The following is a 21,375-nucleotide window of genomic DNA, read 5'->3' on the forward strand; positions in this document are numbered from 1 at the left end:
AAATGGTGAGAATGGAAATATAAAGTGACATAGAAACTGCACATGAGATGGGTCTTCCCAGATCCTCTTCTGTGAAGGAGAAAGCAAGCCATAGCCAGAGGAAGCAGCAGTTACAGAAGGAGTTACAGAAGTCTGTTAACTGAGAAAGGCTTAAATATGTTGTAAACTGAAGATAGGAACCAGTGTATTCCTTCTTCCAACACATAGTTATTGAATGCCTACCTCGCACCTTAGGCATCCTAGGATAGTGTAGTGAATAAAACAGCCAGCAGTCGTGTCTTCATAGAACTTACAGAAGAGGAGAGGTAGCCAATGTTGAAAAAGTCTGCTCAGTGTAATGGCAGAACAAGTGCCGGGTGCCAAGAGAGTGTAAACCAGGAGAGCTAGCCAGGTCTAGAGTGTCAGAAAAGGCCTCTAAAACACGATAATTTAAGCTGAAGGATAGGAAGCCCATTCCACGCAAAAAGAACTGCAGGTGTAAAGATGGAAAAAACAATGGCATTTTTTTTCAAGATTTATTTATTTATACAAGCTCTGGGGTACAGGCTAGAGGCATAGGAGGGTGAGGGAATTCACCAGAGACAGAGCGGGGAGCAGAACAGGCAGAAAGACTAAAGTACACTGCTGAGGGGAGCAGTGGGCGAGACAGGAGAGGTCTGCCTCGCCATGTGGGAATCTCCCTGGCCGGCCAGGAATTGAACCCGCGCTGCAGAGCCTGCGGACAGCTTCACAACCTGCTGTGCCACCGGGGAGGCCCAACAGTGGCATTTTTGAAGAACTCAAGTTCATTATGTTTGGGTAATAGAGAATGAAGAAGATACTATAATGAGAATAAGATGAGGGATAAACATGTGGAAGCTTGCAGGCTTTCTTAAGATTTTTGATCTTTATTCTGAAAGCAATGGAAAGCCACAGAAGAGTATTGAAGAGGGGACTGGCATCAAATTTGCATTTGCATGTCACTCTGGTGATGTGTGGAGATGGCCTGGGAGAAGGCAGGAAGCAGATAGGAGATAATTTATGAAATTGCATTTTTTTACCTGGGCACAAGGAAGTGGTAGCTAGACTAGAGAAGGGGCAGTTAGAATGAAGGAGGAAGTGGTTGACTTTGAGAGAAAGGAAAGGGAATTGAAAGCATTTGGTAACAGATTAAATGTGAAAAGAAGTATGAAGGGTAACTCCCAGTCTCTGGTTTGAACAAAATGGTACATGATAGTGTCACTTACCTATATGATAAACCAGGCAGAGCAGATTGGAAAGTAGGAAGGGAAAGATGATGAGTTAACAACATTAGTCATGTTGAGCCTGAAGAAGTATCAGGGAAACATCCAGTTGAAGATGTCTTTATTAGACTGGATAAGGCGGCCTGGAGCTCAGAAGAGCAGTCTGAAATAAGAGTTAGAGATATGGAGGAGTCTCTTGCAGGTAGTGGTAATTGACGCTTTTAGGATAGGTGAGATTTCTAAAGAAGAGAGGTAGGAGGAAGAAAAGGGTCCACAAATAAGTCCTGAGGAACATCCCATCTAATGGCCACCTCAGCAACTGGAAAAGGACAAGAGGGAGGGGAAAACCGAGAGACTATCCATCTCTCAGAAGAGGAGAAAGGTTCCACGAAGGCAGGGGCAATCTCTATTATCAAATGCTGTTGGGAGCAGGTAAGATACAGACTCCTTCAAGGTGGACATCAGTGACCTTAATGTGAGTAACCTAGGTGGCGGGTAGGATCAGAATGAGGCTTGTTGAAGAAGTTAAAGGAGAGGAGAAGAGCAAATAGTGGACAGTGACGTAAAGGCTGATACCGATAGGGTTTTGTCTGGTTCATCTTTGTATTCTCAGCATCTATAGCAGCTGCTCCAGAATGTTTGTTATGTAAGGTGAGAGAGAATGGGATCAGGAGTGCAGGTTCAGAACACCGCCCTTGAATAAAAGGGAGAGCAATATCGTTCCTTCTGAGTCAGGGGTGGGGGCGTGGGGGGCGGTGCGCTGGGAGTGTGAAAATGGTGATTGCGGCTATCTATTTACTGACTGCTTATCCTGTGTTAACTATATTGTGTTACTCATGTCATTTTTGTCAGACTCCTTTGAAATACTTAATATTTTAACCCTAATTTACCTGTGGGGAAACAGGTTTGTCAAAGTAAAGCTACTTGCTTAGGGCAGGAGTTAGCTAACCCTGCAAAAGGGCAAATCGTATGTATTTTAGGCTTTGTGGAACACAGGGTCTCTGTCACAACTACTCAACTCTGCTATTATAGTGTAAAAGCAGCCAGGGACAATACAAAAAGGAATGAGCAGGTCTGTGTTCCAATAAAATTTTATTTACAAAAATAGACAGCAAGCCAGGACTTGGCTCTTGGGCCAGAGTGTGCCAAGACTATCTAACCCCTGACTGAGGGGGTTAGATAGCAAATTATTGCAGAGCTAGGGTTTGGACCTATTTTCGGGGGAGCCTGTAAGCTTGGCTACTACTACATTATGCTGCTTTTAGCACATCCTTATCTTCATTTTAACCCTCTTTAGAAACAAACTTGGTATTTACCTACACTTTCATAAAACTTTTTAATGGACTTGGTATGTAAAATGTTTGAATGAACAATATGAACTTCTGGAATACCCTCTGATTTCTAGACAGGCACGTTTGTGGAGTCAGCTAATACAGAATAACATGATTACTGGCGTTAATAACAATGCAGAAATAAGAGATGGTGGAAATGTTTCAGTGGCCTAAACTGTCCATAAGATGAGCCTTTCACCCCTTTGGCTGGGGCTCATAGTCATTAATGCAGACAAGTAGCAAAGAACAGATTTTTATTACCTTTATTGGTAAGGGATCACCTATAACAAGAGGGAGTTGATAAGCCTTTGACATTTATCTGTAAGGCTGTTCCTGCTGCAGATTGTTCATTGTATCTAGTATCTCTTCTCCATTTCTTATTGGGAGAATTAGGAGAGGTATTCTCTTAAGAGGATTTCCATTAAAGCTGATTAGGGTTTTAGGATCAATGATTAGAAAGTACCTTGGAAATGTGATTGCATTATTTTTTGTGTATTTGGATGACAGGGAATCGCTCTCTAAAAGTACTCAAAGACACTGTTAGAAATAACTTTCTAAAACTATTCTAATAACATTTAAAAAGGTCATCTCACATTCCAGATATTGATAATTGTCACAAATTGTGCAGAATAGGGAAGGAAGCATAAGTTAAAGAATAAGTTTCATGGCAAAATAGTCTGTATGAAAACATGAAGATATAACTCAGAATAGACAGAGCTGACTAATTCAGGGGTTCTAGTCTCAGTTGACAGCTGAACCAAGGACCTGTGACAGGAAGGTCATCCTAACTAAACATACTCCTGCTAATTGAAAAGTTGGCATTTCTGCCAGCTAGCTTGGCCTATTTCACCCACCCAGTATTGCTATCTTGGTGTTTAATGCAAAGTTCACAGAGCAAAGCAGACTTTTTCCAGGTTGCCTTATAATCTGACTTCACTGCTTCAAGCCAGAATATGGTTGGAAGATTATCAAACCTGCCTTCCATGGGCAAGAGATTTTGAAGCACTTGAGTTTTAGTTTGACAGCCAGACTGGATAAATATGTACAGCCAGCAGTAAAGGCCAGCATTACTTGCTAGAAACATAACGTACTATGGTATATTCTCCAAGTTTTGTGGAAATTAGATCGAGGTTTTTTTAGAGCTAAGTATATCTAGCTGTATGAAGGTTTTGAGGTTAAAAATATCTAAATAGGAAATGGTTAGTAAAACCAAAATAATAACAGCTACTATTTATTGAACAGTTGGTATGCATCAAGAACTATGCCTCGGGGGAAAAAAAAAACAACTATGCCTCAGATTTTATATGAATTCTTTCATTTAATCCTCACACCAGTGTTAAATAGTAGGAACTATAATTATTTTCTTGAGATGAAAAAAAAAAATATGAGACTTGTAGAGATTAAATAACTTGCCAAGGTAACACACCTAAGTGAATGGTGGTTCTGGAGTTCAAGCTCAAGGGTTAACCTGGAAAGCCCACAGGCCTACTCACTGAACTGTGTAGCCTTCCTGACTCCTGCTAGTATGGTTTTCAGAAAACCAAGGCTTTCTTAAGGATATAATGTTTTAAGAAAAGAATGTATGTTTTAGAACTTTGTAGACCATGGGAAGATTATGCTATTGTTTCCTAATTCTGAATGTACCCAGAGCATGTTTTTCTGAGGGGACCTATTTCAATCCAAACAAAGAAACCTCTTCTAGTAGTCACCAGTGCAGTTAAGCTGGGATGAATTACAATGTGTGTCTTCTGTGCCCGCAGTTACGGCTAGACGAGGCTCAAGAAGCAGAATGCCAGGCTTTGAGACTACAGCTCCAGCAGGAAATGGAGCTGCTCAATGCCTACCAGAGCAAAATCAAGATGCAAACAGAGGCACAACATGAACGTGAGCTCCAGAAGCTAGAGCAGAGGGTGTCTCTGCGTAGAGCACATCTTGAGCAGAAGGTATGACATGTTACTACAGGTCCTGCACAGCTGGATGGAAGAAGGGGCACTGCCCAGGGAACTGCTGAGCCCTTCCTATGTCCTGGGGATTAAGTTGGGTACTGTTCACTTAGTACCAGCTGTAGTACTCCTAGTAGCCCTGAGAAGTGAGAGTACTCTCCATTCTATAGGCAGGGTACTAAGGCTCAAAACAGTTGTATTATTTACATAAATCTGATCCCACGGCCTAAGCTTTCTATTACTCTGCTAGGAAACTGTCCATCTTCCCAACCAGAGGAATGACTTAAGTTACGGGTAGTTGATATGACATATGAAAGGTGCTGTGAGCTGATAGCATGACTGCTAAATGGCACAAGGAAGCCGAATGTAGATTTGAGTCTTATTTTCAGTTATTTCTAAACCAAGAGAAATCACTAACAGGGCTCTTTTAAAAAATTTAAATGAAGAGGGGTTGATATTGCCATGCATAATAAATGTTATCAGAGTTGAAATATTCATTGCTTTAGATATTGCTCAGAAATATGAAGTAGAAAAGATTTCATAAAGCATCTCAAAGCTGCTAAGCACTTATTTGCTTAACCAGTTATGTGTGCTTGCTTCTGGTAGCTCCCTGAGACCAGCCTAAGAGACTGTTTTCCTAGCTCCTGTTCTAGAACTAAATTGCTGATGACCCAAGGGGCACTTGGCTCTCCATGGGAAAGCAGCGCAATCTAATTGTGCTTGAGTGTCTTTTAGCTTCTCCTGAGCCATCTCCTGCTGTGACAGGACACTGACCTAGATCAGCCCTGCTGCTTGCCTTGCTAGAATGGTAGTGCTAGCCCCAGGTGGGCCCCTAACATTTTTATTCTTGTGAGCAAGTTTTAAATATAATGGGTTACAGACAAGATGTTTATCCCAGGGTTCTCCCAGCCTTCCCTAGTCTGGTTTACTTTTATTTCCTATGAATTCGTGTATCATATGTGTGCACATATACCTATGTGGGTGCCTGTTGGGAGATCTTTTCCATTAACAGCTGGTTGTTGTGCTTATTTCAGATTGAAGAGGAGCTGGCTGCCCTTCAGAAGGAACGCAGCGAGAGAATAAAGTACCTATTGGAAAGGCAAGAGCGAGAGATTGAAACTTTTGACATGGAGAGCCTCAGAATGGGATTTGGGAATTTGGTTACATTAGATTTTCCTAAGGAGGACTATAGATGAGATTAAATTTTTTTGCCATTTACAAAAAAAAAGAAAACAGAAAAAAATTCAGACCCTGCAAAACCACATTCCCCATTTTAACGGGCGTTGCTCTCACTCTCTCTCTCTCTTACTCTTACTGACATCGTGTCGGACTAGTGCCTGTTTATTCTTACTCCATCAGGGGCCCCCTTCCTCCCCCCGTGTCAACTTTCAGTGCTGGCCAAAACCTGGCCGTCTCTTCTATTCATAGTACACGTCACAGTATCGATGTGATTCAAAATGTTTCAGTGAAAACTTTGGAGACAGTTTTAACAAAACCAATAAACAACAAAAAAGTGGATGTATATTGCTTTAAGCAATCACTCATTACCACCAATCTGCGAAAGTAAAGCAAAAAAAATAATAATAAATGCCAAGGGGGAGAGAGACACAATATCCGCAGCCTTACACCTTAACTAGCTGCTGCATTATTTTATTTTATTTTATTTTTTGGTATTTATTCATCAGGAATTAAAAAAAAACAAAGTTTTATTAAAGATTGAAAATTTGATACATTTTACAGAAACTAATTGTGATGTACATATCAGTGGTGACATATTATTACTTTTTTGGGGATGGGGGGGTGGGTGGGGTGAAGAGATCTTGTGATTTTTAAGAACCTGCTGGCAAGAGTTTAACTTGTCTTCAGCATATTCTGATTGTATCATAATCATTTTCTGCTGTTGCAGAGGATGTGAATACACTTAAGGAGCTCACAGAATCCCAGTAGCACAAATTGGGCTTTGGCAAATCGTGTATTTTGTGTATAGAAGGAATTTAAGGAGAGGTATTACTTATTTTCATATTGTATTTTAACTGTTTCTCTGATCAAATTTTTTTACTTCCTCCTCCTATTCCTCCCACCTCCCTCCTTTTCCAATTCAGTATTTGAAGTTCAACACTGTCTCTCAATCAGATCATCTTGATCTTTTTCTTTATTTCCCTTCCCTGCCCTAAGTCCCATATCTTGGTCATAAATATTGCATTATTCACACTTTCAAACTGTGTATTTTCTTACAATAAAAAATGATGAAAAAAAAAAGGCTTTACTTCTTTTGCATGCACTTTAAAAAAAACATTTTTCAGGTTCCAAGGAAGAGCATGATAACTGTCAGAGCTTTTAATTATATTTGTAAATAAAAGTGTTCATCACATCGCCTTGCTGTGTTATTGTAGCAAGAAGTTTCCCTTCTAGGTTCACCAGTTTGTAATTCAGAGGGACAGCTATCTGCCTGGAACCGTTCTCCCTGACCTTGTTTACTACAAGAAGAACCATTCAAGATTTTAAGGTAAAGCTGTGTCTTCCAAATTCTTTTACAGGGCTGAAGCTAGTATTGCACAGTCTGAAGTGGCCAACCGTACCTTTCTGCCCTTAAGAATAGAAAGAGATATGGACATGTGGGTGTGTGCACCAAAAGTATCAGTTGTTCATAGGAGCACGTATCAGTGAGGAAAGAAGTTGGGTGCCATTAAAGAAAAGCAGACTAAGGAGATGTTATTACAGGATATTTGAAATGACGCCACTGTAACTAGTAGATACCCAGCCCCCTCATATTCTGCTTTTATTAGGATAATTTTTATGTGTTTAACAATGAAGTAGTGAAATATATAGGATTTGGTTTTGTGGTCAAGGCAATCTCAGTAAGATCTTACATTAGGGTTCTGAGTCCTGAACATTGAAAACTGCTCCTCACAATGATGACCCAAAGAATCAAAGATCTTGTATCTCTAAGCTATGCTGCCATCACAGACAAATGTGACTGATCATGCTCACTATGACAGACAAAAGCAAAGGTATACTGAAAAAAATTACAAAATAGTTTTTCCCATGGATTAAGCCCAATCATAAAGTCTGTAATAATTATCACCCAGTATCCTAAGTAGCTTAGGAAGTTTCTATATCAGGTATCTGAAATTAATATTGGAAAGGGCTGGAACTTAAGTCATAATTATCCAAGAAAAACAGATACTGCATTTTACGTGCTTTTACTTACCATGTAATGGGATACTAAGCATTTTAGATGAGGAAACAAGCTCAGATCAGCATAAGTGGTGGCAGGGGATCAAGACCAGTGTGATTTCAGAACCCACACTGCTACTCAGAACCTTAAGTAAAGCAGAAAAAATTCTGTAGTTTGTTTCATCTATTTTTCCCTATAGTGAAAAATGTCTAGCTAGTTTGTGAAAAGGCCTTATGTCTGTGAGATTATGTCTCTGCTAATCTATAGTTTCCTCTCTACAAGTTGTCAGTGACGTATTCAAAGGTAGAGTTACCAGAAAGAAGAAATGTGGGTCCCCACTGCTAACAACTGGTACAGACTGAGTCTTCCAGCTCCTAGCACCTGCATGAAGAGGCAGGAGAATAGACAGGGACCAGAATGGCAGCAAGAGAACAGGTATGAAAGAGGGCCTGGGACCACAGCAGAGCCAGTGTCCTGTACTCTTTAAGCATATACTGAACTCCCTGGGTTGAAAAGTTTATAAGTCTGTCATACATATTAGTAAAGTATATTACCTTTGATTTATAACCAATCAATGATTATTTACTACCATACATACATGCATACCAGTTGCCATGACAGATGCTTAATCAATGTATCTCAAAGAAGTAAAGGTCCTTGCTCTAATGGAACATTACGGGTAAGAGGAAAATGAGAAGACAAATAAATGATCTTTAATGGGTAATAATTGCTACTGAGAAAAAAGAGAGTAAGGGGATGAGAGGGCTGAGGTCAGCATGCCTTAAATAATACGGAAGGGGTAACTGCTGTCAGAGCTCATGGTTTAAATCTTCACCAAAACAAGACACTAGGTTAATCAAAGGTAGAGTAAAGCAATGCAAATGCTGGGTAATATGAGACTTCAAAGGGACTGAAACAATTAGTCATGATTGATTGTCCCTTTGGAGAAAATCTGAACTAGACAAAGATTTCTTAGAAAAAGTAGGAACCCTAAGAGAAAAAAAAAATTGAGTTTCATCAAAATTTAAAATTTTATTCTTCAAAAGATACCATCAAGTCAAAAAGACAAGCTACAGGTTGACCAAGAAGATATTCAGATAGGAACTATCAGAAAATACTTAACCAGTGATGTTAAGTTGGTCACCATTGAGTAAAGAATTTATTTCCTGAAGTCAGAAAGTGAAAAATGGTGGTGGTTTCACTTGTTTACAGAATATTTATAGCCAAAAAAACAAAGTGACAAAACAAAAGTAATTCTTAGACTGAAAAATATATTGATTATTATTAAATATATTGATTATTAGAGGAGATGGGGGAGGGGAGGCCCAGAGTACTGGCACTGGAGCTTTGATGCAGGGCAGGTGAGGTGTGTGCATATGTGGCAGTGTGAAGTTGTACTCCCAAAATTACATAGTTATAAATAACTGGCAAATCAATATAATTTAAAGGAAAAACCTGTTTCTTGAATTTAGTGCCACCTGTAATTATTTGCTTGTATGTTTACTGAAAAAGTATTCTTGGATAACTGGAAACATGTCCCTATCAGAATTCCCTATTTCCCCCTCTGATTTTAATTTAGAAATATATAATGCCATAGAAATGATCATATATTAAAAAAATATGTTTTTATTGTTTCAGTTTGGCATAGAAGTGTAAGTTTTTCACACTGATCACAACTAAAAACTAGAGAAAATGAAAAAGCAGCTGAGGACACTAAAAATAAAAGCAGGTGGATTATGGAGAAGCAATCCAGACAGGAATGAAGGTGATGTAAAACCACTCTCAGATAAGAAAAAATTAAAAGAATGTATTGCCAGCAGACTACTAGAAATTTAAAGAAGTTCCTCATACTGAATGGAAATGATACTAGAATGTAATCTAAATTTCTGATAATGGAGGAAAAGAAAAAAGTAGTAAATATCTAGATAAATGTAAAAGATTTTTTCCTTATATTCTGCTTAATTATATATACACTATATATATAAGCAAATTTATTATATGGGGGGTTGGTTTCAATGTTTATAAGCAGAATCCACAGGACAACTATCACAAAGGTTGGTGGTAAGGACCCATATGGTCACGATGCTTACACATTTTACATCAAGTGATACAATCTTTAAGCATACTGAAAAATTTGTTATGTATATTGTAATGCCTAGAGCAACCACCAAAACAAAAAGAAAAGCCAAATTAGTAATAGACAGTAGTAATATTGTAATATCAATAGTAATAATAATATTTTATTGGGATAAAATATGCAAATCATCCCTTCCCTTAAAAGCAGAAATAAAGATATTAAAAAAAGGGACAAAAAAATTAAATGTAGACATAAATCCCACCATATCAATAACTACATTAACTATTAAGGGTCTCTAAATGGTCCAGTTAAAAGGCAGAAATTAACAGAGTGGATTTTTAAGAAAGCAATATAGGCTGCCTATTAGAGAAAGAATATAACGACAGATCAGTTGAAAGTACATGGAAGAGGGGATAAAATGTGTCATACAAATAACAAAGCATAAAAAGGAACTGGAGCAGCTATTAAAGCAAGTAAAATGACCTCAACACGAAAGCATCATCAAAGAGAAAAAGACATTCATAATGAGAAAAGGAATAATTTATCAAGAAGACATAATCTTAAATACATATACCTAATAACTACCTCATAATACATTAGTCAAAAATTGATAGTTAAAGGAGAAATAGATTTGACATTTATGGAACTCAAACTTGAGAATAAACATTCTTTTAGGGGGTAGAGTAGGATGGTAACATGTCTGAGAAGGTGTGACCTATTCCCCTAAGTTATACAGTGTTGTAAGCCAATGTTACCTCAGTAAAGAAAAGTAATAAAAAAAAAATATGCACATGATGTATTCACCAAGCTAGTCCATATGCTGAGCCATAAAACAAGACTTAGTGGGGTTTTTTTTTTTAACTGAAAAACATGCATACACCAAAGAATTTTTTAAAAGTTAATTACAATAAAATAGGAATAAAATATCTGGAAACTAAGCAACACACTTCAAAGTAAGATATAAGTCAAAATAAACTCACATGAAAAAATATTTTAAACTTTGAACTGAATGACAGAAACAGCATATTTAATTTGTGAGATACATATAAAGTCATCCTTAGAAAGAAACCTTAAGCCTTAAATGTTTTTAAATGATTATATTAGAAATCAGTAGTCAACTAGAGCAAGGGATAGGAGGGAGGAATTATAAAAGAAGGAAATTTGTGGGTCTCCCCAGTGGTGCAGCAGTTGAGCGCTGGGTTGCGAAGCTGCCCGCAGCTTCTGCAGCGCCGGTTCGATCCCCGATTGCTCCCTGGTCACCAGAGGAGGGTCCCACATGGCACACAGGCCTCTGCTGCCGCCCGCTGCTCCCCTCAGCAGTGTACTTTTCGGTCCTTCTGCCTATTCTGCTCCCCGCTCTGGCTCTGAGGAATTCTCTCACCCTCCCGCGCTTCTGACTGTACCCAGTGCTTGCATAAATAAATAAATTTTTAAAAAAAAAAAAAAAAGGAAATTTGTAAGTGGTGGAATTGTTTACCTTGATTGTAGACCTAGTTTTGTAGTGTATAAAAATGATAAATTGAATGATATGCCAAAATATGTGCATCATAGTACACTTCAATTATACTTCAATAAGTTTGAAAAAATATTCTACTTAACAGGTTTCAATGGGGAGTTTGTCAAGGTAGAATCCTAGAGATGGCCCTAAAATTTCCAGAAATATCCCTTAAGACTACTGGAAATTTTGGGCTTCCTCAAGGACTAAGTACAGTTACATCAAGCACAGGATAAAAAATATTAAGATAAGAAATAAATGGAGATCTGTATTCTGGTGGTCGTGATCATCTGAAGTAGGGTACTGCTGAATGGGCTGGAGAGAGAGCTCTGGTAACTCAGTTGTGTAAATTTCTGTAAAAGTATACATTTACACAGAAAGAAAAAACTTTACCAGTATGGCATGTCCATGCTTCCTAAACTTAAGAACCCCTCAACAGCTATTCATTCGGCTAATGTCATTGAGATGTTAGTATGTACTAAACATATGTCAGATGCTGGCAAAATTGAGCAAGGCTTTTGTTGTCCTTGTCCCCATGAAGGGTCTAATCTAATAGAGATAAGCATCGAATTTTTTAAAATTACACAAACAAGCATATTTTAAAATTACAATTGTAATGTTGCAATAAGAGAATCTAGTCAGGGAAGGATTCCCTGAAGGTCAGCAAAGGGATACTTTAGGGGCAAATGGAATGTTGTCAAAGAAAGTGGGAAGCAGAAGATTCCAGGCAGCATTTGGGAAGAATTATATCTGGAAGAGCCCACCATGTTCCAGGAACTGGGAGGCAGCCAGTAGCTTTGAAGTTTAATGAGACGACATATGGCAAGAAGGTAGAAGCAAATGGGGGTAAGATCATTTAGGGTCTGATAGGCCATGTTTGTCTACATCCCAGAGCAACCGCAAAGGCTTTAAGTAGACACCAAAGCTGTTAAATTTTGCTCCTGACCCAAAAGAGGATATAACTTACTATCATGTTTAAGCATTAGAGGGATACCAACCCCATCTTCTGAGATCTGGTCTCGTCTGTTAATCAGGATTTGATCTTATGCTTCCAGAGCAGTGGCCATGTTCGTTTGATGTATGTTCTGCCATGAGATCAGAATAATGAGCAGTTCCAAGGTTCCAGGGCTGTTAGAAATAAATACTGGGCTCCCACGGGGCTACTGAAGCTGCAGTGTGATGAGTAGAAACTCGTGTTTCTTCACCCTAAACATTTAGAGGTGCACTTGTAGAAGTGTAGCCAGGAAACAGCCTGGAAGGAATCAGGCTGTTTGTAGACATTGTTCCTATATAATGAGGTCAAGTTAATCATTTACACATGTTAATTCACCTGATCAACAAAAGATCATTTTGCTCTTTGTTGTGAGGTAAGAGAGATTGATGGTCCAACACACACACACACACAACCAGTTCCATGGAATTAGTGTGCAAGTGAGCACGGTGGTAATGACCTGAGCTCGGAGGCCAGCGAGCTGGGTCAGAACCAGGATCATCCATGTCTTACCTGGGCAGGTTCGTGTCGTCCTTCCAGTTTAACAGGTGAAACAAGGCGTCCCCTTATTTCTAAAATTACGAATCACTCTTTTCTTATGCATTCCTTCACCTCTTTGGGTTGGGCTGTTGACCTTTTTCTGAATTATCTGAGTTTATACTCATTTTAGGCAAGGAAACTAATAATTCTTCATTAATCTTCAGACTGTAACTAAAAAAGTAGTGGCTAACAAGGTAAAAATCTCAAGAAAAACAAATTTATAGAAAGAGTAAATTATTTTGAATACATAAACAACAAATTGTCAGTATGTTTAAAGCATGAGAATACTTATAAGGAGAAGGAAAAAGACGATTTTTTTTCATTTCTTGATTTTTTTTTGTAAACAGGAAATTTTATATCATTGACAAGAATATCAGTGTAAAGTTTCTGGGAAGGTGACTTGTCAGTATCAGAATAGAAAATGTGTTGCCCAATAAAAAAATGATACAATAAATATTGTATATGATATATATATATAAAATATATATACATATACATAATATATAAAACTAGGAATCCAGACAAACAACTTTTGTTTTAAAAAATTGAAAATGTATTGAAAATTGATTATTTCAATGCTAGGAATTTAGCCATTTAAATTACTTGCAAAAGCATTTTATACATAGGGAAAAATGTTGGCTGAAGCAGTTCAATAATAGCAAATAACCAGAAATAATCTAATCACAGCTGGGGACTAGACGTGTTATTTGTGGAACATCCATAAAATTGAGTATTTGTTCAAAATAACTTGATTTATGGTGAACTTTTAACTGCAGATTTATTGCATGTAGATGCATCCGCTGGGAAAAAAGAGTAGACAACATATACCAGCATATATAAAAAGACTGTAATTTTTAAATAAATATATAGATATATGCTGATTTGGATGTTTACATTTTCCCCAAAAAAAAAAAACTCAAGAAAATTGACATCTGCTAAAGAGCCAGGAAGGTGAAAGGATTTTCTTCCTATTCTGGTTAACTTGTCTAACCAAGCATGTGTGTCACTTCACATTATTTTTTTAAGGCCAAAGGGTAAATGTTTTCTTCATAGCTTTCATTTTACAAAATATTATTTTTAAATGAATTTCAAAGTTAAAAAAAAAATTTACTCTTGGGCCTCCCGGGTGGCGCAGCGGTTGAGCGCTGGGTTGTGAAGCTGCCCGCAGCCTCTGCAGCACCGGTTCGATCCCTGACTGCTCCCCGGCCACTGGAGGAGGGTCCCACATGGCGCGCAGACCTCTCCTACCGCCCGCTGCTCCCCTCAGCAGTGTACTTCGGTCCTTCTGCCTGCTCTGCTCCCCGCTCTGGCTCTGGTGAATTCTCTCACCCTCCCGCGCTTCTGACTGTACCCAGTGCTTGTATGTATGTATGTATGCATGCATGCATGCATGCATGTATGTATGTATACATGCATGCATGTATAAATAAATAAATCTTAAAAAAAAAAAATTACTCTTTACCTTAACCGCCCCTAGAGATTACACGTAGCAACATGTCAGAGAAGAAAGTATTGCTGCAAAAAGTGGGGAGAGGCCAGCCTGGTTTAGCATGCACAGGCCTAATTCAGCATTTCTTCTTCAGTGCAGACCAGGTGAGTGATTCTGAACCTTCAGAACCCTCTTCCCCTTTCTTCTGGTACATCAGCATGAGAGTGACTCCCCTCTTTTTATACCGGTTCATATGAATAGGACAAAGAAAGGCCGAGAGGCCTGAGCTACTTCTTAGCCATTGTTGTAGTATCTTTGCACAACTATACCATGAGGAAGGTGTTCAACCAGCTCTATTCTCAGGTGAAAAAGGACCACTTACCAAAAAAAGCAATAGTGTTTTGGGGCAAGGGTCTGAATGGTTGCCCCTGCTGTAGTTTAATGACATATGTATAAGCATGGACCTTTTGTGGGGCTCCTGATTCAATCCCAATCTTTACTGCCAGTGATGACTTCCCACCATGATGAAACCCTATGCCCAAATTAGCAAAGTTTCTAGAGGCCTGTTTCATCCACATATTTTTATTTTTATTCAACTATAAGCAAATAGCAGAATTAACACAACATCCAGCAACCCCCGACTGGCTTTTTAGACCAATAAACAGTGATCAGTTTAACAGGCATGGACTGAGGGACTTCTGATAACGTCTCACCCAGCCCCACAGCTCATCTAGCCAATGTCAAAGCCACTCTCCCCATTGCTTTTCCAGTACTGCTCCTTTAAGAAGCACACGGGGATGCTGACACCTAGTAACCAACCTGAGATGTAGCATGCTGACTGTTAGCAGACATGGCGGCTGCTGGTTGTCTTCAGGAGAGAGAGGGCCATGAAAACACGTCTGTGTCATCACACACCGTCCTGGACTTGGACTCGCAAGGGCAGAGGCAAGGAATCTTTTTGTTTTTCTAACCTCCTTTAGAGAATTATTTGATGTTTTGCTCCATTATTACTCTAGCGCTGCTGAATTTTCTTTACATTCGGGTTGCTATTCTTACGGTAACAATTTAATGACCCCCATCAGTTACGAAATAGTCCCCAAAATGGAGTTTAAGTTTGATCAAAACATAAATCTGGTGAATGATGCTCTAGAATTATAAAAGGTAAGCAAAAGGTAGTCACTCTAAACCACTATCTGATTGCTCAGGTCTGCCTGTTATGTAGAATGGGGACAGGGAAGAGGAGAAATCTACATGCATCACTGAACTCGAGAACACTGGGGCTTCAGGGGCTGTTTCCATTCTCCTAACATCCTCCTACTTCCCAGACAGCTGCTCATAGAGTTTGGGGACATAGTCATCCCATTCAGCTTGGTAACATGTACCGGCTATCGGGGACCCCAGCTTGTACTTCTTGCGGAAAGATGCCACCTTAAAATTGCCACGATGGTCTCCAGATCTATTGCTGAGAATTGGCTCGTCACACTTCAGCGGCCCATCCTGGGCATAAACCAGCCAGACGTATCTGTGAAGGCCTGAAGGGAGAAGCAAGAGGCAAGGTGTACACATGGCTAGGCATCTGAAATGGACACATCACCCGTTTTCATAGAAGGTGACCTTGCAGGGACCAGACCACCCCTTTTACAAGAGGCACCCTGGGGATGACCAAGACAGGAAGAATGAGTCAGTTCCCTCACAGCTTGGAAACCATCCACTGGCTCTCCACTGCGATTAGCATGAAGTCCACACCGTGCAAAGGGCATCTTGGAAGCCAGAGGGCCTGCCCTGCCCACCCCTCCTGTGGATCACTGCTAATGCTTCCCACTCCAGAATTTCAGTCCAACTTCAATAGGACCCTGTTGCCATTTTCCATCACTCCTGTCAGAATGCCCATTTACTCTGTCACAGTAAAACTATTACCTAAAATTCTAACATTTTAATCTCCTCGCTAGAAATCTCAGTAGAATTCCACAAAGCTGTGTGGCGCTTGTCCTGTGGACCACTTTTACCCCAGAACCTACCCAAGCACCTGGAGCGTAAGTGACAAAAATATATGAGAAATGGGTAAAGACAAAGCAAATCACTAACTAGGGGCTCATCATACCACAATCAAGCTTAACAGACTAAATGACAACATTATTTTTTTTATCTCCAAAGCCTCCTTCCTTAAGAAGACAAGCTTTCAAAGAAATGACTCAAACTCTCTTTAACCAACTAAGTAGCAAAGAATATTTTCCAACCAGCCAGCAAGTGCCCTATCAACTGCAGATTTTTACAAACACCAGTTAAGTACTGGACACAAAAAGATGCCATGAACTTTTTTTTAAGCTATTTTTCCATCATATTTTATTTTTTTGTGCATACATATTTATTGTGGCATTATTCACAATAGCCAAGAGGTGAAGAGAGGAATGGAAAAACAATGTAGTATATACACCAATGGAATATCATTCAGCCTTAAAAAAGGAAATCTTGCGACATGCTACAATAATGATGAGTCATGGTATGGGTCTACATGGATCTTATATGGCTCTACTTTGATAAATGGCTGATTGGAGTATAAAGATTTTTAACCATGGGGCCTCCCCGGTGGTGCAACGGGTTAAGACGCAACCTATGAGCTGTCTGCAGTCTCTGCAGCATGAGTTCGATCCCCGGCCAGGAAGCAACCCATATGGCGCAGCAGACCTCTCCTGACTGGCCTGCTGTTCCCCTCAGCAGTGCACTTTTCGTCAGTCTGCCTGTTCTATTCCCCTCTCTGTCTCTGGTGAATCCTCTCACCCCCACACCTCTGGCCTGTACCCCAGCTCTTATATGTATAAATAGATAAATCTTTAAAAAAAATTTTTTTTAACCTTGTTGGAGAACTCTTAGGCAATTTCTATGACCCAACAATTCTACTCCTAGGTATTTATCCAAGAGAAATGGAAACACATGCCCACAAAATGACACAAATGAATCTAACAGTTCTATTTATAATACTCATACATTGGGAACAACCCAAATGTCTAGGAGAATGGCTCTCCACATTGCGGTATATTCTCAAAATGGAATAACACTCAGCAATGAAAAAGGAATGAACTGCTGATACAAACAGCAGTTCAGTGACAAAGAGTCACCAAAAGCAAATGCATACTGCATGGTGCCATGTAGATAAATACAAGAAGAGCAAAAGCAATCTATGGAAAAAGGAGTCAGAAAATGATTAGCTCAAAGGTCTCATGAGAACTTTGGGAAAAATGAAAACAAGAAAAAGTACATGTGAAACAAAAAGCAAAAGGGAGAAAAAGAGAGTCACAGAAGCTTTTTTGTTAATGAGCACACACAGTTACTAGAGAGATCTGCTTTATTCTCAGGTGTGCACTTCCCATAATTAAATTGCCTAATTTTATGACTGCCCCAGAGTACTGATTAGATCCCTGGGAAAGATGTACCTTTATTTTCCTCTTATGAGTGCATCAGAGGCCTTGACTTCAGCTGAAGCTTCTGGGCCTACAGATAAAACATGGGCCCATGGCCAACTTTCCATTCAGGGAACTTCTTGTCCCTTTTTATTTTTTTTTAACTTCTTTTTTTTAAAGATTTATTTATTTATACATGAACTGGGGTACAGATCAGAGGTGCGGGAGGGTGAGAGGATTCACCAGAGAGGGGAACAGAACAGGCAGACTGACAGAAGTGCACTGCTGAGGGGAGCAGCGGGCGAGATAGGAGAGGTCTGCTGCACCATGTGGGACTCTCCCTGGCCAGCTGGGAACTGAACTGGTGCTGCAGAGGCTGCGGACAGCTTCACAGCTCTGTGCTCAACCCGCTGTGCCACCAGGGAGGCCCTCTTGTCCCTTTTCAGAGTGACTCATGGCTGGACAATGTCTACAAAAGCTACCATCCTGCCATGCTCCATTCAACATAACTTCTGCGTTCCAGCACCTCATCTCCCACCATTCACTTACACAGCATTTATCCAACGTGGAGCATTTCAGTGTAATATTCTCTCTCTCTCTTTATAATAGAACATTACCATAATACAATGTGTATGCATAAATCTTCAAATAGTTTTGAAGTCTTCCAAATCTTTTCAAGATACCACACTAGATTTTCGAGAGAAAGAGGTTGGAACTATAAAGAAGCCTATTTTTAATTTTTAATAATTCATTTGGAAACTATGATCATTTGTGAGATTCTACATCAGAACTAGAAACTCAAAGATGACACATGGCAAAGACTGACTGTCGAACTTGTTCAGCCCACAGGCAGCAACCCTAGAAAGCTGTTCCCCAAACATTCTGCAATGTTGCCTCCTTGGTATCGTCTTACCAACTTCCTGCTCACAAAGACCTAGAAGCTGATGGGCAATTCTAATAGGGCCCATCTCACCAGAACCCAAGGTGCTGGCATCTGACTGGCAGACAACTTGCTTAGAGGTGAACTGAGCTGCCTGAACTCTGCACTTGGATAAGGACACTCATCAGTATAAAAGACTAAAGCTCTAGGAAAACAGACTAAAATGTGCAGTGCTTTAGACCAATCCTAAATATGCATCCAGGTGCCCATTCCACCTTCCCCAAAAGCAGCCTCTACTGACCTGTGCCCTTGGGAGGCCCGGAGCCCACATAGTCAGAGAGAACTGTGCCACTGCTGATATCATTGCCTTTCATGTTGACCACCAGGAAATGGTGCCATTCCCTGCATGGAGGAACAAGGACCATCAGTACCACAGCAAAATAGCAGCCCCCACTGCACAGCCAGCAAGTGTGCATGGAGCACATGCTCCATTCCAGGACACAGTGATGGACAAGATGAGAAGTCCAGCCTTCGTGGCCAGCACAAACCTCTATCTGCAGAATAGAGAACCCGGCCCCTCTCTCCCTCTGAGAGCTTAGCGGGAGGAGTCAGCAAACTTTGTCTGTAAAGGGCCAGCGAGTAAATGTTCTGGGTTTTGCAGGTCCTACTGTCTCAAATACTCAACTCTGCTGCTATAGCAAGAAAACAGCCACAGATGAGACATTTTATCATGGCTATGTTCCAATAAAACTTTATTTTTATGGACACTAAAATATGAATTCCATGTAATTTTTACATGTCACAAAATATTTTTTAAATTTCCCCCCAATCATTTAAGAATAGTAAAAAAAAAAAACCTATTCTTAGCTCTTGGGACACTAATAAACCGGGGGCAGATCTGGCTCTGAGTACTGCTTCTAGACTCCTGATCTAGGCTGCAGGGGCCACAGAGCACATTCTGGCTTCAGCATGGCTGTGAACACTCTGAACCAGATCGGCTCCTAGCACAGCATGTCCAGTCAGGTGCTTACAAGAGGCATCAGGTCATATTTGGACAACCTGCACTTCCCCATCTCCCCCCAACTGACCTGTATTTAGGGTCCTTCCTGCTAGGAGCATCCGGGTCTGTCATGGCCAAGGTGTAGAGTTTACCTGGATCAGCGCCATCCCAAGCAATGCTGGTGGGCCGGTTCTTAACCTGTAGGAAGAAACCAACCTGGAGTTAAAATGTCAAAAATACCGAGAAAACCAACTGTCTTTTCTTTGATCTCAGATTCCTCAAAGGTAAAACAAGAGCAGATTATTAACAACAGTGTATTATTAATAAAGCATATGGACTTAACTAGGAGCCAGGAGCTGATGTTTAATATTTAATATACTTTATTTATTTTAGCCCTAGCAACACCATAGGGCTAGCATCCTAGCAAGTTATTAACAGTAACAGCTGTAGGTCAGGATTTCAAGCCTGGTGCTACCTCATCTCAATTCTAAGCTTACAATGTCCAGAATGACGAGGTCTCTAGATCTGGTGACGAAGAAATGGCCTGGAACGTGCTAAGGTGAAATCTGAATTAACGGGGACATTTAAAACTGCACAGAAAATGAGAAAGCCAAGGTGGTCAGTGGACCCCAGGAAAACAAGCTTGGAAGACGGGCGCTTTATATTCAAACATCCAAAACAATGAATATCACAGCAATTTATGCACAACGTTGCCTCACCGCCCACTTGCAATGGCGTCATCGGGCTCCCCAGGAGTTTCGCTTTAGGCACCGAGGAGCCAGGCCCGGCGGAGCCACAGGCCTCGGGGGCCAAACGGTAAAAGAAGGCGGTTGCCAGCAAGACTTCTGCCGCCGAACGCCCGTCATTACCCTTGCGGGCTTCCCGCTCTCCACCTCTACGACAAAGGAGAAATTCTGGGCACCGCCGAGCACCAGTTACATAATATGTCATATGCCCTCGGCAGAGCTTTTGATCCCCAAAGTGACGCCTAAAATCCTGAGTCCGGGAGGGCGGCTCTGGGCACGCGGGGTGGCCACGGCCTACTCCTTCCCAGGCTGGCCCTATCCCCGGCCCGGCCCCAGGGGACCGGCAGTTTCCCGGCCCAGGCCCTGCGTGCGCCCTGAGGTCCGGGGAAGTGGATCCGCTTCTGGGGTAGACCGAGGCCCGCCCTCCACGTGCCGGGGTCGGGAGTCTGCAGGCCGGCGGCGCCGAGGGCGCACGACCCCTCGCCCTGGGGGACCGGCCGGAGCGCGCAGGGACGGCGGCCCCACGGCCTGCAGGCCTCCCGCCTCGGGCCTCTGCACCCGCCTCGGCTACCTGGGTGGGCGTCAGCACCGTGCCCAGCTCGCTGATCTCCGCGCCGGCGTATTTGACCTGCAGCGAATGCTGCGGCCGCTCGTCCACCTCCTGCAGGCACAGGGGCCCGGTCCACTTGCTGAGGTCCACCGGCATCGCGGGGCGCGCGGGGCGGGGCGGGCGGCTGGAGGACTCGGCGCAGGCCCGACTCTGGCTCCGGGACTCGGGTCTTATAACCGGTCGGAGGCGGCACTGGCACGGCGGTCGCGACGCGCACGCGCCCCAGCCTCGCCAGGCGCCCGCCCCCCAGCCTCGCCGTGCGCCCCGCCCCGCCCCGCGCGCCCCAGCCTCGCCAGGCACCCGCCCCCAGCCTCGCCATGCGCCCCGCCCCGCCCCCGGTCACTGGCGGGCCGCGCTCCGCGCTACTCCCCGATTGGTCGAACGTGCTGTAGCGCGGGGCATCCTGCACTCCAGGGTCAAAGCATTAATCTTTGTGTTTTGTTTTTTGTTGTTTTTTTTTTTTGCGCTCGCCTTGGCTGTGGAGTTACTGGCATGATGTGCAGGAACTGGCATGATGTGCAGGGCCATCATTTC

The 21,375-nt window shown here is 41.6% G+C and overlaps 2 protein-coding genes across 5 annotated transcripts in view; one reads left to right on the top strand and one right to left on the bottom strand.

Moving 5' to 3' along the window:
* The window catches only part of TAOK3 (TAO kinase 3), a 158,920-nt gene extending 153,195 nt beyond the window's left edge, over positions 1 to 5,725 (top strand). For all 4 annotated transcript variants that reach the window (XM_037511084.2, XM_037511085.2, XM_054695305.1 and 1 more), the window contains 2 exons: positions 4,315 to 4,497; positions 5,532 to 5,725. In XM_037511084.2, the coding sequence (XP_037366981.1) occupies positions 4,315 to 4,497; positions 5,532 to 5,693 (345 nt within the window). In that variant the 3' untranslated portion in view covers positions 5,694 to 5,725. The remainder of the gene's footprint in view (positions 1 to 4,314; positions 4,498 to 5,531) is intronic.
* Positions 5,726 to 14,749: 9,024 nt separating this feature from the next.
* Positions 14,750 to 21,005, bottom strand: PEBP1 (phosphatidylethanolamine binding protein 1). The gene is made up of 4 exons (XM_037511086.2): positions 20,803 to 21,005; positions 19,574 to 19,683; positions 18,787 to 18,887; positions 14,750 to 15,739 (listed from the first exon to the last, which is right to left on the bottom strand). The coding sequence occupies exons 1-4, from the start codon at positions 20,935 to 20,937 to the stop codon at positions 15,522 to 15,524; spliced, it is 564 nt and encodes a 187-aa protein (XP_037366983.1). The 5' UTR covers positions 20,938 to 21,005; the 3' UTR covers positions 14,750 to 15,521.
* Between the last annotated feature and the right edge of the window lie 370 nt (positions 21,006 to 21,375).

This window comes from Talpa occidentalis, unplaced genomic scaffold (assembly GCF_014898055.3).
Source record: "Talpa occidentalis isolate TD23 unplaced genomic scaffold, MPIMG_talOcc4v2.1 talOcc4.14, whole genome shotgun sequence".
Lineage (NCBI taxonomy): Eukaryota > Metazoa > Chordata > Mammalia > Eulipotyphla > Talpidae > Talpa > Talpa occidentalis.

What these genes read in the sequence shown, in the direction of transcription:
- PEBP1 (XM_037511086.2), bottom strand. Translation starts at nt 20,937, where the DNA reads ATGCCGGTGGACCTCAGCAAGTGGACCGGGCCCCTGTGCCTGCAGGAG. An exon ending in CGGTGCTGACGCCCACCCAG is followed by an intron (nt 19,684 to 20,802) that starts GTAGCCGAGGCG and finishes TTCTTCCTACAG; the next exon opens with GTTAAGAACCGGCCCACCAG. An exon ending in CGGGCCTCCCAAGGGCACAG is followed by an intron (nt 15,740 to 18,786) that starts GTCAGTAGAGGC and finishes TTCTCCCTTCAG; the next exon opens with GCCTTCACAGATACGTCTGG.